At 39.7% G+C, this 17,707-nt stretch overlaps 1 protein-coding gene and 2 pseudogenes across 3 annotated transcripts in view; all 3 read left to right on the top strand.

The window, feature by feature from the left end:
• Positions 1 to 9,690, top strand: part of LOC311142138 (uncharacterized protein) — a 54,381-nt gene extending 44,691 nt beyond the window's left edge. Inside the window, exon 4 of the mRNA XM_084177728.1 lies at positions 9,405 to 9,690. Within this exon, the coding sequence (XP_084033854.1) occupies positions 9,405 to 9,525 (121 nt within the window). The 3' untranslated portion in view covers positions 9,526 to 9,690. The remainder of the gene's footprint in view (positions 1 to 9,404) is intronic.
• Positions 9,691 to 12,117: 2,427 nt separating this feature from the next.
• The window catches only part of LOC311140884 (NLR family CARD domain-containing protein 3-like), a 475,271-nt pseudogene continuing 469,681 nt past the window's right edge, over positions 12,118 to 17,707 (top strand). Inside the window, exons 1-2 of the transcript XR_014615242.1 lie at positions 12,118 to 12,152; positions 12,325 to 12,441. The product of XR_014615242.1 is annotated as an NLR family CARD domain-containing protein 3-like (transcript). The remainder of the gene's footprint in view (positions 12,153 to 12,324; positions 12,442 to 17,707) is intronic.
• On the top strand, positions 12,736 to 15,363 carry LOC311099212 (NLR family CARD domain-containing protein 3-like; annotated as a pseudogene). The gene is made up of 3 exons: positions 12,736 to 12,824; positions 12,955 to 13,183; positions 13,550 to 15,363. The product of its transcript is annotated as an NLR family CARD domain-containing protein 3-like (transcript).

Raw genomic sequence — 17,707 nt, 5'->3', positions numbered from 1 at the left:
TATGTGTATTAATATAGTTAATGATATTGTTATGTGTATTAATATAGTTGATGATATTGTTATGTGTATTCATATAGTTGATGATATTGTTATGTGTATTAATATAGTTGATGATATTGTTATGTGTATTCATATAGTTGATGATATTGTTATGTGTATTCATATAGTTGATGATATTGTTATGTGTATTTATATAGTTGATGATATGCTTTGTAGACAGTGTTATAATAGGCCTACTCTCCTTAAAATGTTTTGGATATAAATTAGATGCGTGGGGTGAATTCGTTCTGTTTCCATCTGTGTGCCCCCGGGTGATCGCTCCTACACCATCTAGAATCTAAAAGGGTTCTTTGGCTGTCCCCATAGGAGAACCCTTTGTAGAACCCTTTTTGGTCCTAGGTAGAACCCTTTTGGGTTCCATGAAGAATCCTTTCCACAGAGGGTTCTACATGGAAGCCAGAAGGGTTTTACCTGGAACCCAAAAGCGTTCTCCTATGGGGACAGCCAGAGGACCCTTTTGGAACTCTTTTTTCTAAGAGTGTACTGTATCATAGGTCTATAGACTTGTCTTCTCAAAACAGGCTTAAAACACAACAAGCAACAACATTTTCTCTTTCTAATCTACTGTTAACGCTTTTCACTCAGGAAGGTATGTTGTGTGAAAGAGAGACAAATGAATATTGTGGAAAGACTAACAACAACTTACACTTCCTCAAAACAGGTGTGTGTGTTCATTAGTGCCCACCGTAGCAAAACATTTGGCAACAGAAACCGTATAGGTCACGTTGTACAGCGTTTGGAGTAAACTGTTTATGCATTGTTGCAAAACTGTTGGCTGCGGTGTAAACTAATGAATACGACCCAGGTAGTAGCCTACAATTCGGCTGTTGATGTCTGCCTGATGCTGTAACCTGAACTTAGCCTGAGGGGTGGACTATGATGCAAGCTAGATATACTGATTTTCTAAAGTTAGCTTCAGTTAGCTTCACATTCCAGCTCAGGCCCATCCATTAGAATATACAGAGCGCTAGTCATCACGAAGGTGCTCTCTCAGCAGAACGAAAATATATAATGACTTGACAGTTTAATCATACAAAATGGCGCTAACTGGACGTGGACAAGTCAAATTCAATCAGTGGAGGTTAATGAGGGGAGACGGCTCATATTAATGATACCATTCCACCTATTCCGCTCCAGCCATTACCACAAGCCCGTCCTCCCCAATTAAGGTGCCACCAACCTCCTGTGAATTCAATACATCAATATTCATTCGTCATAGTTCTACATTTCACATTTCGTATGATATATGTAATTGTATCATAGTTCTACTATAGTGTAGCGATCTGTGCATCTTCCGGCGTGAGTTTACTGTGAACACTGAGGCTGTACCCACTTTAAGTTACAGTTTTAACAGAGACCAAGTAGGCTATTTGATCATAATGTAAAAAAAGGCCTCCAATAACATTTAACATGGAAATAGCTGTTCTATCATTCAGCCTACAGTAGCAGCCAATGTGTGGTGTTCAATGTAAGCCTACATTCCATGAGACATTCCAAAAAACATGCAGAGCTTGACATTAACCTGTTTATCTACTTGTCCTTCACACGGAGGAGGTGACTGAAAATGTTGTTGTGTTTGATGCAAGAAACCACTTTACTAAATAAAATGCATCATTATTCCCATGTACTAAGATGCAATTCCAACCAAGTAACCCAATTGGTGCCAATGGCGCCATGCGTAGGTTGTTTGCCTTTTTACAAGTGCAACCTGGGTTCACTGCCCTGCCCCACTGTTTGCTACAATATTAATATCACAGACTACCCGACGTCCGTTGAACAAAGAGACACAACAATATGAGTGAAAGGATTTTAGGATAATATCAGTAAGTGTTGATTTAAAGTTGTCTTCTGGGTTCAGACTTCTAGCTTCTTTTATCAATTGGGTGAAATATAATAAATGACATGGTCTCAAAGTTTGGAGATAATCAGTCCCAGTTTAAATCGCCCATGATTTCCATGTCATTATTTCCCCAGAGCAGCAAGGGAATCTAGAGACTCAACCTTTGCAGAATCAGAATCACCTTTATTCGCCAAGTACATTTGCATGTACATATGTAGGATCTTAATTTGAGCCAGTTTGCTACAGCAGGAAAATATTCCTGCAGCAACAGTAAATGTGATTTATAATTAATGGACATTTTTGTATCGGTTGATATATTTTTAGTAAGGGAAACTCAAGTCTGCCATTTCTAAGTGGAAATTACAAACTTCAGAAGCCTTTTAAAACCTCAAATACACTACAAGTTTTACATTTACTGCGTTGAGGGAAAGTTATTCTGCAGTGGGCGGTGATCAAATTAAGATCCTACATCTGTACACAAAATTCTACATGGTGATTTTTAAAATTTTAGTCATTTAGCAGACGCTCTTATCCAGAGCAACTTACATTGCGAGCGCATACATTTTTATTTTTTATACTGGAATCGAACCCACAACCCTGGCGTTGCAAATGCCATGCTCTACCAACTGAGCTACATCCCTGCCGGCCATTCCCATAATAATTCAAATGTCCTGTTGCTGCAGGATTATTTTCCTGCTGTAGCAAACTGGCTAAAATTAAGATCCTACATCTGTAGCAATACACCTCTCTTTGATGTACATGGCTATATCAGGATTGACTTTTGACCATTTGACATCTTTTATTTACTGTTGTTTAGGCTGGTTGAATGAGTTGCCTATAAAAGCTACTTTATCTGCAAGAGAACAGGCGGCTGCACCAGCGACTGTAAGAAGTTATGTGATTTCCTCATATGAACGTGAAAGTAAGTGTGTAGCCTACGCAGTTACACAATGGCTGTTGAAACTGTGGCACGTATTTCTCGGTATCATTAGAAGTCGGATGAATGTGTTGATATGTAGGAAAGACGGGCAGACTCTCGTAGGTCTAGGCTAAACTACAAACTATTATAAGGTTAGGTCGACGTCAGACATTCAATAGTCAGAGTAGGTTTGAGCTATGATCACAGAGAGTCCCAACAGCAGAGTCCCAACAGCAGAGTCCCGACAGCAGAGTCCCAACAGCAGAGTCCCAACAGCAGAGTCCCAACAGCAGAGTCCCAACAGCAGAGTCCCAACAGCAGAGTCCCAACAGCAGAGTCCCAACAGCAGAGTCCCAACAGCAGAGTCCCAACAGCAGAGTCCCAACAGTAGAGTCCCAACAGCAGAGTCCCAACAGCAGAGTCCCAACAGCAGAGTCCCAACAGCAGAGTCCCGACAGCAGAGTCCCGACAGCAGAGTCCCGACAGCAGAGTCCCGACAGCAGAGTCCCAACAGCAGAGTCCCGACAGCAGAGTCCCAACAGCAGAGTCCCGACAGCAGAGTCCCGACAGCAGAGTCCCAACAGCAGAGTCCCGACAGCAGAGTCCCAACAGCAGAGTCCCAACAGCAGAGTCCCATCAGCTGCCCTATCATTTCTCTTCATTATTTCTCTTCATATGACAAGGATTAAAAAGGATTTGCCTGTAGATTGTCGACCTGATTCGTGATGATGACTGCTGGCTAAGATTTTGAAAGTATGATGTTGACATGATCAGTCCAATCAAAGCTACTGTAGATATAATGTGATTTGACGTCATTTTATCTGTGGCCAATGAACTTCTTTGATGGGCACTTCTTTTTAATGTAACTCTGTAGCACCGAAAACGTAGTGCCCCCATGAGTGGCAGAACACTGAGCCAATCACGGCGCAGCGCTCCGTATTTTCTTCTGGCTTGCCCCACCACCACAGAAAGCACTGAGCTAGGCTGAAACACCTGCATTTTCTTCTGGCTTGCCCCACCACCACAGAAAGCACTGAGCTAGGCTGAAACACCTGCATTTTGGAGCTGCCTTACTCAAGAAAACAAAAAAGAGACCATGTTTTTTTGCCGCTTTATTAACTCAATGATATATATATATTTAAATGTTTTGCAAACTGATATGTGACACGTATTAATGCCAAAATAACATGCAAAACAGGAAAGGCCACCTGCCCTGAATGACGGGTCGCTGGTTGAGAGAATGCCAAGAGTGTGGAAAGCTGTCATCAAGGCAAAGGGTGGCTATTTGAAGAATCTCAAATATAAAATATATTTTGATTTCTTTAACACTTTTTTGGTTACTAAATTATTCTATATGTGTTATTTCATAGTGTTGATGTCTTCACTATTATTCTACAATGTAGAAAATAGTAAAAATAAAGACAAACCCTTGAATGAGTATGTGTTCTAAAACTTTTGACCGGTAGTGTATATATTTTTTACATTGTTAGCAAACTGATATGTGACATGTATTAATGCCACAATAACATGCAAAACAGGAAAGGCCACCTGCCCTGAATGACAGGTAGCCACTTGCTGAGGTATAGACCTTGATCTGCTTTACACAACAACAAAAAAACTGTTATACATTATAACCTAGCCTACTTTAAATAATATAAAATCTCTTAATTGTTGCAAGAAACCTTTCTGTATAGATCACTGATCCCCCCCCCCCCCCCCCCCGATCAATCAAGCCTGTTTTAGCCCTTCTGTCTACATTCTCAGATACGTTTAGAAAAGAACAGATTCAAAAATAATAAATGGCCGACTTTTAATGAATACAAATAAGTGTGTGACATGGCCATGGTGAAGAGATGTCACTACTACATATTCATGTGATTGCATTAAATCACCTGACTGTTTCGATATGTCTGTTAGTAAATGTTTTGTAAGAGATAATTAATAAATGATAACAATTCACATTCAAGAATTACTGTGTTAACTACAACCAACATGTTGGATCTCTGTTTAGGGGTCAGTGGTCTAAAATGAGTCTCTCTGGGGAGAGAGAGGAGGGGGGCCCTGCCTCTAAAATGAGTCTCTCTGGGGAACATGACACCAAAGCTAAGAGGTGAGATGACAATTTTTTTAAAGAATTATTAAGAGTTTAATTCCTAAATGCTATTTCCACAATTTTTCACATGTGTTTTTTAATCAGAAATGGTTGCTTATGGGTACCTTCAATATTTCTGTTCTCAGATGTTTAATTAATAGATTTTAGATGTATATAATTATTATTATTTTTATTGCAAAACGCTATATATCCATTGTTTAGCTGAAATTGAATGTTCGTATCCTGTATATTTGACTGTATTATCTGGTTGTCTCACCTAGCTATCTTAAGATGAATGAACTTACTGTAAATCGCTCTGGGTAAGAGCATCTGCTAAACAGGTGGGGCTCTGCCCTGAATGACAGGTCACCACTGCTCCAAAGCAATTACATGTTGCACAGGAACAACTGACTCGCTGCATGTTTCTATTATCAAGACACCTGCTGGTACCTCTTAACTGGTTAGGACAGCTCATGAGGTGTCCTAAATATCTGCCAACTAGGTGGGACACTTATGAATAAAGAGGCTTCATGCATAGCTTTAATTTATACCCATAAGAGTAGGACTAAAATGGCTTTATTCTCAGCACTTATACGACACATTTTCTACTCTGAGACGCTTTTTGGATATGGGCCCAGATCTCAAAACATTGTTTTAAAAAACGAATTATTTTGTTTTACATAATAAAAAATGAATATTACTAATGTAAGCCACTGTAAAGACTTGGTTTAGTGTATTGTGTGGCTCTGCTCATGTCCGCGTTCTGAAACTGTCCGCGTCCCCGTACAGAACTGTCCGCGTCCACGCCCAGAACTGTCCGCGTCCACGGACGGTTTGGCGCCAAGCATATTGTCCAGTTACGCGCAGAGTGGTCTGAGGTGATCTTGGGGAACAACGACAGAGTTCGTTACAGTGTTGAGACGCCGAAGTTTATTGTTCAATTTGCTTTTTTGCGTAATGGTCAGTGACAGTATGAGTGTAGCCAGATCCTTTTCACTCGCTATCCTTGTTTCATCTTGTGGTTCACCGGATTCGTCATCATCCTCGAGGGACAGACGAACTACCTGCTAGCTATCCAAGCTAGTCGGTACAGCTAGCTAAGCTAGCTACTCTACCAGCAGGATCCTAGTTATCCTATCTACCACTACATCATCACCGGCTGCCTGCATTTCTTGTGGACCGATGGAGATCCCTGGTTGTTTCTTCCACCTGTTAAATACCGTGGAGGGCTTCTCCCTCTCTCGTTGACGGATGCTGGTTACCTACCATCCCTCTGTCCGGTTCTCCTCTTCACTAGATGGACGGTAACTTTAGTGTTTAACCCCTCTGTGTCCAAGGGTTGAACTTTTTGAATATTATTTTCGGGGCGCCTCAAGTTACATTTTTTACAAAGGTTATTTCTGATCAAATTAGTTCATTGCATCCGCCATGGAGCCCAGTTACATAATATTACCTTCTGTCCCTGGTTATGAAGTAATCGCGAAAAAACAGGCCTTATGTTTGGGCATTTTTCACCCTGCCAGCTCCTATTAGTTATACTGTAGGTTTACCTCAGGTAACTTATTATTAACAAGATTACGGTTACTTGGTGAGCGCGCTCAATGTTAACCTGAGTACATGTTGTGGTGAGCCACAGTCTAAGAGGTGTTGTCTGGCGCAAAGCCATCAAACGTTAAACATTTCTGGTCATGGTTAAACATATTTGTTTTAAGAAAAAAGTGTACAATCTAAACAAAACGCATGTCCCTGTCCTCTTTTTCAAGATGTGGCAGATTTAAACAGCCAGAATACATTTTTTTATTAAGAAATAACAATTTTTCTGATGACTTGTTGTTTCTAAATGGCTGCTGGGTAATTTGATATGCATCGAAATCTTCGTTCATAGGCATCAAATTGAGCGAATGCTGCGCAGGTTCACTGAGTTGCAAACCAAATGGGTATAATGGGGTGATTGTTGTCTAATCGGGTGGTCTAGCTAATGGATTTGTAGATCTGACACAGTTGCTACCTCAGATTATGAGCCTAGCAAGTGTCATATAGCTCAGTTGGTACAGCATGGCGCTTGCAACGCCAGGGTTGTGGGTTCGTTTCCCACGGGGGGCCAGTATGAAAATGTATGCACTCACTAACTGTAAGTCTCTGCTAAATATGTAAAATGTAAATGTAAAAAATGTAATGAATGAGTTATGTAGTACCCACAGATGGCCAAAGGGAGGCGCAAGAGTGCTATAAACCCATACATTTTTTTGCCATAAAAACCCTAAACCTAACAATCAATCAAATGTATTTATAAAGCCCTTTTTACACCAGCAGATGTCACAAAGTGCTATACAGAAACTCTTACCCTACTTATAACCTATTTTAGCCATAACCCCTAATTCTAGGGTAGGGTAGCCTAGAACACTTTTAGAAACTATTTTAGTAATAATATTATCTTAATAAATACAATTAAAAAATGTATTTTCTGCTCCGTTCATAACCCCCCCAAACAGCAGACCTCACACATACAGTTGAGACCAGCACAGGTTAAATAGTGTTTTAATTATTTTGTTGTTATTTTATTATATGTATAATAGCAAGACAGAGCACTTGATAAATAAGACACATTTGTTTTATTTTTCAAATGTGGTTTGAATTGGGTTACCTAATAAACTCTGTGTGAAAGTCCAGCAATTGGCGTGGGGCAGGTTTGAGACTGATCTAATACACTTTATTTCTCAGCTGCCTCACCAACGTCTGTACGTGAATTAATAACTTTTAATAGCTAAATATTTCCAATAGATGGCAGCATAAGACCACGAAGCATCAGTTATAGGCTACAAGCAGCAATATGATTGACATAAAATAGCATGCAACCAAATACTATGTGTCCCATGATTTTCTAAAATGGTCACTCATTACTTTAGTTAGCTATATATCTCGTATTAGGCCTGTGATGCTTTTGGAAGAGCAATTAGATAGTGACTATAGCAGGTGTTGAACCCCGGGTAAATAATCACTAGTCAGATGCTCCAACCTCAACCCTAGTATACATGCATTTTAAAATATCTAATATATCGATTAAACAACCTCGGAATAGATAAGACAAGAGTGCGTCTTCCAGCCCACCAATAAATTACATCATGCAACCCTCCCGGTTAGCAAATGTACCTCAACATGCCCCTCGCTTGTGCTAGAAGGCAGAGTGCTCGCTGCTGGTTGATGAATCTGACAATGAATGTACTAGGATAATACGTTTTTCTCAACCAGAGGTGACTAAATTAATGTTCAGGCTTATTGATAATCATTATAGTAATGAAGTATGATTTCAAAACATGAGTATAAAAACAGGTAATAATAAACATGAATGATCATTATATTACTTCATAGTAATCTGTTAAATGCTTTTTCAGTCGTTCCTCTTGCATTAGCAGTGTGGAAAGGGACAGTAAAAAGCGTGTGCAGGAGTTTTCTTGTGAGGGGGAGTGGTGGTGTATCCAGGGAGAACTAAACTAACCTTCCGAAATGTCATTCGTGGTCTTACGCTGCCATCTATTGGAATTATTTAGCAACTGCAGTAGTACTGAATAAAGTATATCCTTACTAAAGTAGTAATTAATTAATTAGTTAATTTTACCACTTACAACCATAAAATAACAATTTATAGCATAACAAACAATCAAACTGACATAAACCAAAAGTACCATACATTTAGTTAACTATATATATATATATATATATACTATTTATTTAGATGGGTGACATTATCTGCCAAAGTAAAACCACTGTAGATAAAGAAGAGCTCTCCAGTAGGTGAACCAAAACATTCAAAGGCCATTTTCTCAAAAGTGAGGTTACAAGTTCATCATCTTTCAAAGCAGAATTACTTTCCCATTGTTCCTCAACTGTAGTGTATGATATACCTTTTTCTAGCTGAGTCTCTACTTTTATCCAATGTAAAAACACACCATTTCAAATGTTGCTACATAAGATCGAATCGGATTGTTTGACTGTGTAAAACCTAGCAGTACTATTTATTTCTCTGAGAGTGAGGCAGATATATTATTACTGTGTAAAACCTAGCAGTACTACTTATTTCTCTGAGAGTGAGGCAGATATATATTAATACTGTGTAAAACCTAGCAGTACTATTTATTTCTCTGAGAGTGAGGCAGATATATATTATTACTGTGTAAAACCTAGCAGTACTACTTATTTCTCTGAGAGTGAGGCAGATATATAGCATTTTGCAAAAAACATGATTATTTGTCTCTCTGAAATGAAACCATCAAGTGATTGATTTTAAATAATCACATGTCTGTCATTCAACAACCATGCCATGATTAGCTACTGAAAAATCACACCAATCTCTTTCATAATTTCTTTAAACAGTAAAAGATAATTTACGAACATTTCTGAAAATGGATATATAGCGTTTTGGAATGAAACTCTTGTTTCTCCATCTGAGCTCAGAGTAGATGAGAGATGTAATGTTTGTCTCTGTTGTGTTGAAGCCCAATCAAGCAGGAGAGACCAGCCTCCCCTGTACCCAGCTGTGTGTCCATGAAGAGTGACTGGTCTATGGACTTTCCTATGAATTTTAGAGTGGGATACTTTTCTAGTGAACAAAGGTAAGAAGAACTCATGGGTCATGGTCAGTGAGTTAAACAACACTGTCTCTAGTCATTTCTCCTCTCCCATTTTCCCATTTCTGTTGGTGCTGTCATCTTCAGGACAGGAATACCGGCTTACTTAACGGAGGAATAAACACACATGTTCATCGTTGGTGTTTTAACCAGAATGCCCTTGCTTTATTTTCGCACATGCGCAGTTGTACATTTCTCATAGGGCATAACTGTACCAGTGTAAGAACACAATTTAATAACATATTAGTCTATATGTTAACAATTTATTTTTGTTGTTTTCATAATCCATAGGCTAATCCTTTTTTTCTATTTTCATAGTCCTGAAACAATATTAAACAAACACAATATTCCCTCTCCCTGTGTGTGTGTGTGTGTGTGTGTGTGTGTGTGTCAGTGAGTGTGTGTGCACTCCCTGGATGAGGAGATGTCATCTCTATCCTGATTGCCTAGTCACTTTCACCCCTACCTACATATACATATTACCTCAATTACCTCAACTACCTGGTACCCCTGCACATTGACTCGGTACTCCTTTACTCATTACTGTTATTTTGTTATGGCTCGCAAGTAAGCATTTCACGGTAAAGTGTACCACTGTTGTATTCGGCGCATGTGAGAAATACGATTTGATTTGAAGCTCATGCGCAGAAATAAGTCATTGGGTCTAATGGTCATCTTGTGTTGAACTGCAGGCCGTCAAATCAAAGGCACTCCTTCCATATAAAGTTGTTTTTGACTAACATGAAAATGTGTCAGTTTGTTAAACTACTTAAGACAGAACATTTTTAAAATTAACAACTAAGGAAGTCATTTTTACCTCTCATTGACTTCTCAAACCCTGGCCTGGTCTGCTTCATATGCGTTCCCAGAATACATTTTTTACATCAGCAGTTGTCACAAAGTGCTTATATAGAAACCCAGTCTAAAACCCCAAAGAGCAAGCAATGCAGATGTAGAAGCACGGTGGCTAGGAAAAACTCCCTAGAAAGGCAGGAACCTAGGAAGAAACCTAGAGAGGAACCAGGCTCTGAGGGGTGGCCAGTCCTCTTCTGGCTGTGCTGGGGGGTGATTATAAGAGGATATGGCCATTAAGGCCAGTTCGTTCTTCAAGATGTTCAAATGTTCATAGATGACCAGCACGGTCAAATAATAATCACTGTGGTTATAGAGGTTGCAACACGTCAGCACCTCAGGAGTAAATGTCAGTTGGCTGTTCATAGCCAAGCATTCAGAGGTCAAGACAGCAGGTGTTGTAGAGAGAGAGAAGGAGAGGGAGAGAGAGAGAGAGAGAGAGAGAGGGTCGAAACAGCAGGTTCGGGACAAGGTCACACGTCCGGTGAACAGGTCAGAGTTCTATATCCGCAGGCAGACCAGTAGAAACTGGATCAGCAGCACGACAAGGTATCACGTCCGGTGGAGCATGTATCGATACTGATAGGATCGAAAGAAGGGGAGCGCTGCTCTCGGATCAGTTTTCTCCATTAAAATCTTTCCTTATAATTATAATTATTTCACAATACTGACCACGGATCAGCTTCTAGAAAGATATTACTACCTACGGCTGCAAATATTGAGGTAGTTTATTCTAATGCTTACACAATAAAAATGCACTAAATCACAGATTCGGCACATCATTGGGCACATGTTAGGCTACACTTCATGAAATATATTGAGACAAATTACAGACAGTAGCCTACAAGTAGCAAAATAGAACTCAATATATTGAACATGGAATATATTTCAATATGATTGAAATAGGCCTATAGCCTACTGTTTATATTTTAATACAGTCATCTCGGTTTTCATTTGAAGCATAATTTGTGTACTTCCCTTGTTTGAGTCAATTGCAAAGACATTGGCAACTTTGTATTTGTAGTCAACTTTGTTCTGAATTTATCTGCGGTCACAAAGAGACGGATAAACCATTTGATTCTATGTTTAGCAGAGATCTTCTGTGTATAAAGTGACGCGGGAGGGCAAAAAAGCATCTAACGACGCACTTGGCTGTTCTACATTTTACATTTACATTTTAGTCATTTAGCAGACGCTCTTATCCAGAGCGACTTACAGTTAGCACATACATTATTTGATCGAACCCACAACCCTGGCGTTGCAAACGCCATGCTCTACCATACATACAAGTGGTCTGAGGCAGGTGTTAGAATATGAGCGTTTTCAAGTGCAACGTTAATAACGATGGTTTTGGGAAACAGCTCAGAGATTTAACAATGCTCCTACCAAGGTTCTAATGATGAACTTGGCCTTAAGATGCTTTTGGAAAACCGGACCCTGGATAAAAAATATCTGCTAAATGACTAAAATATCAAATGTAAATGTTTTACATACAGATCTCATATTACTCTATTGAATTATTATTTTACAATATTTAAATATTGATGTCACATGTGTATCATTTGTACAGTTCTTTATTAAAAATGTAGTTATGTGTTACATTTAACTGTGTAGAATCTATTAGTACTACTTATTTCTCTGAGAGTGAGGCAGATATATAGCATTTAGCAAAAAAAAACATTTGTCTCTCTGAAATGAAGCCATTAAGTGATTGATTTTAATCAAACACATGCCTGTCATTGAACAACACCATGCCATGATTAGGTAGTGAAAAAACATAACCATTTATTTGATCATTTCTTTAAACATTAGAAGCTAATTTACAAACATTTCTGAAAATTGATATATAGCGTTTTAGAATGAAACTCTTCTTATGTTTCCCCATCTGAGCTCAGAGTAGCTGAGAGACGTAATGTTTGTCTCTGTTGTGTTGAAGCCCAATCAAGCAGGAGAGACCAGCCTCCCCTGTACCCAGCTGTGTGTCCATGAAGAGTGACTGGTCTATGGGTCATCCTATGAGGTTTAGAGAGGGAGACTTTTCTACTGAACAAAGGTAAGAAGAACTCATGGGTCATGGTCAGTGAGTTAAACAACACTGTCTCTATTCATTTCTCCTCTCCCATTTTACCACTTATTTTTGTTGTTTTCATCCTTTTTTCCATTTTCATAGTCCTAAAACAATATTAAACCAACACTACATTCCCTCTGTGTGTGTGTGTGTGTGTGTGTGTGTGTGTGTGTGTGTGTGTGTGTGTGTGTGTGTGTGTGTGTGTGTGTGTGTGTGTGTGTGTGTGTGTGTGTGTGTGTGCACTCCCTGGATGAGGAGATGTAATCTGATGTTTTGTCCACAGAAACCAACAGGAGAGATCAGAGTCAGAGATTCTCAGTGGTCAGTCTTCCCAGAGTCATCAAACAGACCTGTCCTACATATTCAGTGTATGTGGTCCTGTTATGTACATTTGTTTTTTTTTTACCTCAAGGAAAGTTGTTCTGTCAATCATTCATTCATGTGTTAATGAGAAAGCATTTATTCTCTTGCTTAACTTATTTACTTTATTTATTTCAGTTGCTTGAAGAGAATATTATGACATTTGTGAAGAATGAGCTGAAGATGTTCAAGAGCATTCTTAGTCCAGAACTCCCAGAAGGCTTTGAGAGTCAGAAGCAGGATAAGGAAGTGGTGGATGCTGAAGATGAGAAGCAGGAGAGCAGTGCCAGAGAGGGGGCTATGAAGATCACACTGCACGTCCTGAGGAAAATGAACCAGAAGGAGCTTGCTGACACACTGGAGAAAAGTAGGAGCTGTCTGCCTCATGTTGAATGCTGTTTTATAACAAACATTTAAAAGCTGTAGCTAAAGTACAGCTAAAGTAGCTGTGTAACTCAATGATATTGTAGCTGCCTTAACACAACACCTGGTGACCTCATCAAGTAGCAGCAGGGATGTGTTGTGGTGATTCATTTAGAGAGAGAGAGAGAGAGAGAGAGAGAGAGAGAGAGAGAGAGAGAGAGAGAGAGAGAGAGAGAGAGAGAGAGAGAGAGAGAGAGAGAGAGAGAGAGAGAGAGAGAGAGAGAGAGAGAGAGAGAGAGAGAGAGAGAGAGAGAGAGAATAATAATATAATCAGTTAATCAATCAATTTACACATTTATTTTATCCTCAGTGTTATTTCTAGATTCAGATGAGCTTGATGTGATTTGCCAACGTGAACTCAAATCTAATCTAAAGAAGAAGTTTCAATGTGTATTTGAGGGGATCGCTAAACAAGGAAACCCAACACTTCTCAATAAGATCTACACAGAGCTCTACATCACAGAGGGTGGAACAGGAGAGGTCAATAATGAACATGAGCTGAGACAGATTGAGACAACAACCAGGAAACAAGCAAGACCAGAGACTGCAATCAAATGTAACGACATCTTCAAACCCTTAACTGGACAAGACAAACGTATCAGAACTGTGCTGATAAAGGGAGTCGCTGGCATTGGAAAAACAGTCTCTGTGCAGAAGTTCATTCTGGACTGGGCTGAAGGAAAAGCAAATCAGGATGTCCAATTTGTATTTTCATTCGCTTTTCGGGAGCTGAATTTGATGAACAGGGAAAAAAACACTTTGATTGAACTTCTCAATCACTTCTCAAAGGAAACCAAAGAATCAAGAATCTCCAACTACGACAAGTACAAAATTCTGTTCATCTTTGATGGTCTGGATGAGTGCCGACTGCCCCTAGACTTCCAGAAGAACAAGATATGCTGTGACGTCACAAAGTCAACCTCAGTGGATGTTCTGCTGACAAATCTCATCAAGGGAAATCTGCTTCCCTCTGCTCTCCTCTGGATAACTACCCGACCTGCAGCAGCCAATAAGATCCCTTCAGGGTGTGTTGACCAGGTGACAGAGGTACGAGGGTTCAATGACCCACAGAAGGAGGAGTACTTCAGGAAGAGATTCAGTGATGAGGACATGGCCAGCAGAATCATCTCACACATAAAGACATCAAGGAGCCTCCACATAATGTGCCACATTCCAGTCTTCTGTTGGATTTCTGCAGTAGTCCTTGAACACATGCTGAAACATAAGAGAGAAGAGATGCCCAAGACTCTGACTGAGATGTACTCACACCTTGTGGAGTTTCATACCAAACAGAAGAATGAAAAGTATCTTGGGAAAGAAGAGACAGGTCCACACTGGAATAAAGAGAGCATTCTGTCACTGGGAAAACTGGCTTTTCAACAGCTTGTGAAGGGCAATCTGATTTTCTATGAAGAAGACCTGAAAGAGGCTGGCATTGATGTCAATGAAGCCTCAGTGTACTCAGGATTGTGCACACAGCTCTTTAAAGAGGAATGTGTGCTGTACCAGGAAAAGGTGTACTGCTTCGTGCATCTGAGCATTCAGGAGTTTCTGGCTGCTGTATATGTGTTCCTCTCATTCATCAACAACAATGAGAATCTAATGGACAAACTGCAAACAAAGTCCAGTAACTTTTCTTCGCTGTTCAGACACAAGCCTGAAGTTTCTTTCTACAAGAGTGCTGTGGATAAAGCCTTACTAAGTGAGACAGGAAACCTGGACCTGTTCCTCCGCTTCCTTCTGGGCCTCTCACTGGAGTCCAATCAGAAGCACTTACGAGGTCTACTGGCAAAGACAAGAAGCAGCTCACAGAGCCATGAAGAAACAGTCAAGTACATCAAGGAGAAGATCAGGGAGAATCCCTCTCCAGAGAGGTGCATCAATCTGTTCCACTGTCTGAATGAACTGAATGACCATTCTCTAGTGGAGGAGATCCAAAGCTTCCTGAGATCAGGAAGTCTCTCAGAAGAAGAACTGTCACCTGCACAGTGGTCAGCTCTGGTCTTTGTGTTGCTGACTTCATAAAAGGAGCTGGATGTGTTTGACCTGAAGAAATACTCCAGATCAGAGGAAGGTCTTCTGAGGCTGCTGCCAGTGGTCAAAGCCTCCAGAGCTGCTCTGTGAGTACATAAAATGACATATAGTACTAAACATCAGGAAGAAATATTCAGTTTAGAGAAATATATGTATTATTGAAAAACATATTGAATCAAATCATTGATGTTCACATTAGTATAACAATATGACCATACAATTCTAGGAGACGGAAGATTAATCTATAGGTTGTTTAAGAGAATAAACCAAATGCATCTGCCATTGTCCTTCTACACTACTGGTGTTAAATTAACAGTGTGTTTGTGAAATCATGATGATTTCTTTTACAGGCTGTCAGGCTGTCTAGTCACAGAGGAAGGCTGTGCTTCTCTGGTCTCAGCCCTGAAGTCAAACCCCTCACACCTGAGAGAGCTGGATCTGAGTAACAATGACCTGAAGGATTCAGGAGTGAAGCTGCTCTCTGCTGGACTGGGGAATCCCCACTGTAAACTGGAGACTCTGAGGTCAGTATTCCTGTAGTTGGTCAACAAGTGAGAACTGCTCACCAGATCCACATGTGTTTGCCAGGCACACATAGTCCACACCATATGTGTTTGGACAGTGAAGCTTACAGTTTTAAATTTGGTGCTATGCTCCAGCATTTTGGATTTGAGATAGAATGTTTCGTATTAGGCAACAGTACAGAATGTCACCTTTTATTTGAGGTTAATGGTGAGAGGTTAGCATGTTTTGTTGTAGCCTCTGTAACTTTCTCTCTCATTATTATTCATGATTTATTCATGATTATTCTTAATCATAGCATCATCAGGATCAATTTAGTAATGTTTAGAAACATGTTATCTACCCACTTAGACAAAAAATTACTCCAGTCATCATCCACCATTCAGTTACAAATGGACAAAACATAACCCAAAACACAACCAAAACAAACTGAAATGCAACCAACGAGTTTGGGACCAAATACTCAACTTTTGACTACTTTAATATACTATAAGTAAATTGGTCATACATGTTTCTCTCTACAAGCAATATTATGATAATTTCTAATAATGAAACATTAATTTTTGAATAGATATGGCAGGTTTCAGGACACTGATGTATCTGAACATTTTGAAAAAATATACTGCCACTATTTTGACCACCAAAGAATAGCAGTGTGGTTTTAATATGATTTGACTCTTTGCAGGCTGTCAGGCTGTCTAGTCACAGAGGAAGGCTGTGCTTCTCTGGTCTCAGCTCTGAAGTCAAACCCCTCACACCTGAGAGAGCTGGATCTGAGTAACAATGACCTGAAGGATTCAGGAGTGAAGCTGCTCTCTGATGGACTGGGGAATCCCCACTGTAAACTGGAGACTCTGAGGTCAGTATCCCTGTAGTTGGTCAACAAGTGATAACTGTTCACCAGATCCACATGTGTTTACCAGGGACACACCATATGTGTTTGGACAGTGAAGTTTACAGTTTTACATTTGGTTCTATGCTCCAGCATTTTGGATTTGAGATAGAATGTTTCATATTAGGCAACAGTATATAATGTCACCTTTTATTTGAGGATATTCATACATATCTGTGTTACTGTTTAGAAATGAAAGCACTTTATGTATCTATTTCTCCCATTTGTATATGTCGTAATAATTTGGACATATTCACTTATATTTTATTAAAGTAGTCATAAGTTTAGTATTTGGTCCCATATTCCTTACCCACAGTGATTACATCAAGCTTGTGATTCTACAAACTTGTTGAATGCATTTGCAGTTTGTTTCGGTTCACACACACTGGACACACTCACACACTGGACACACACACACTGGACACACACTGGACACACACTGGACACACACGCACACACATTTGACACACACACACTGGACACTCACACAACCTGGACACACACACACACACACACACTGGATGCACACACACACACACACACACTGGACACACACATACACACTGGACACACACACACACACACGCTGGACACACAAACAACCTGGACACACACACACACTGGACACACACACGCTGGACACACACACTGTACACACACACACTGGACACACAAACACACACAGTAGGATTAATATAGTCAAAAGTTTAGTATTTTATACCATATTCCTTGCCTTTAGTGATTACATCAGTCGTGTGATTCTACAAACTTGTTGAATGCATTTGCAGTTTGTCTTGGTTGTGTTTTGGATTATGTTTTTCCCAATAGAAACTGAATGGTGAATAATGTCCTGTCATTTTGGAGTCACTTCACTTGTATTGTCAGTAAGAATAGAAGATGTTTCTGAACACTTCTACATTCATGTGGATGCTACCATGATTATGAATAATCATGAATGAATCGTGAATGATGATGAATGAGAAAGTTACAGAGGAACAAGGATCATACCCCCTCTGTTAT

Source organism: Coregonus lavaretus (assembly GCF_964263955.1).
Source record: "Coregonus lavaretus genome assembly, chromosome: 2".
Lineage (NCBI taxonomy): Eukaryota > Metazoa > Chordata > Actinopteri > Salmoniformes > Salmonidae > Coregonus > Coregonus lavaretus.
This window is presented reverse-complemented; position numbering and strand designations above follow the sequence as displayed.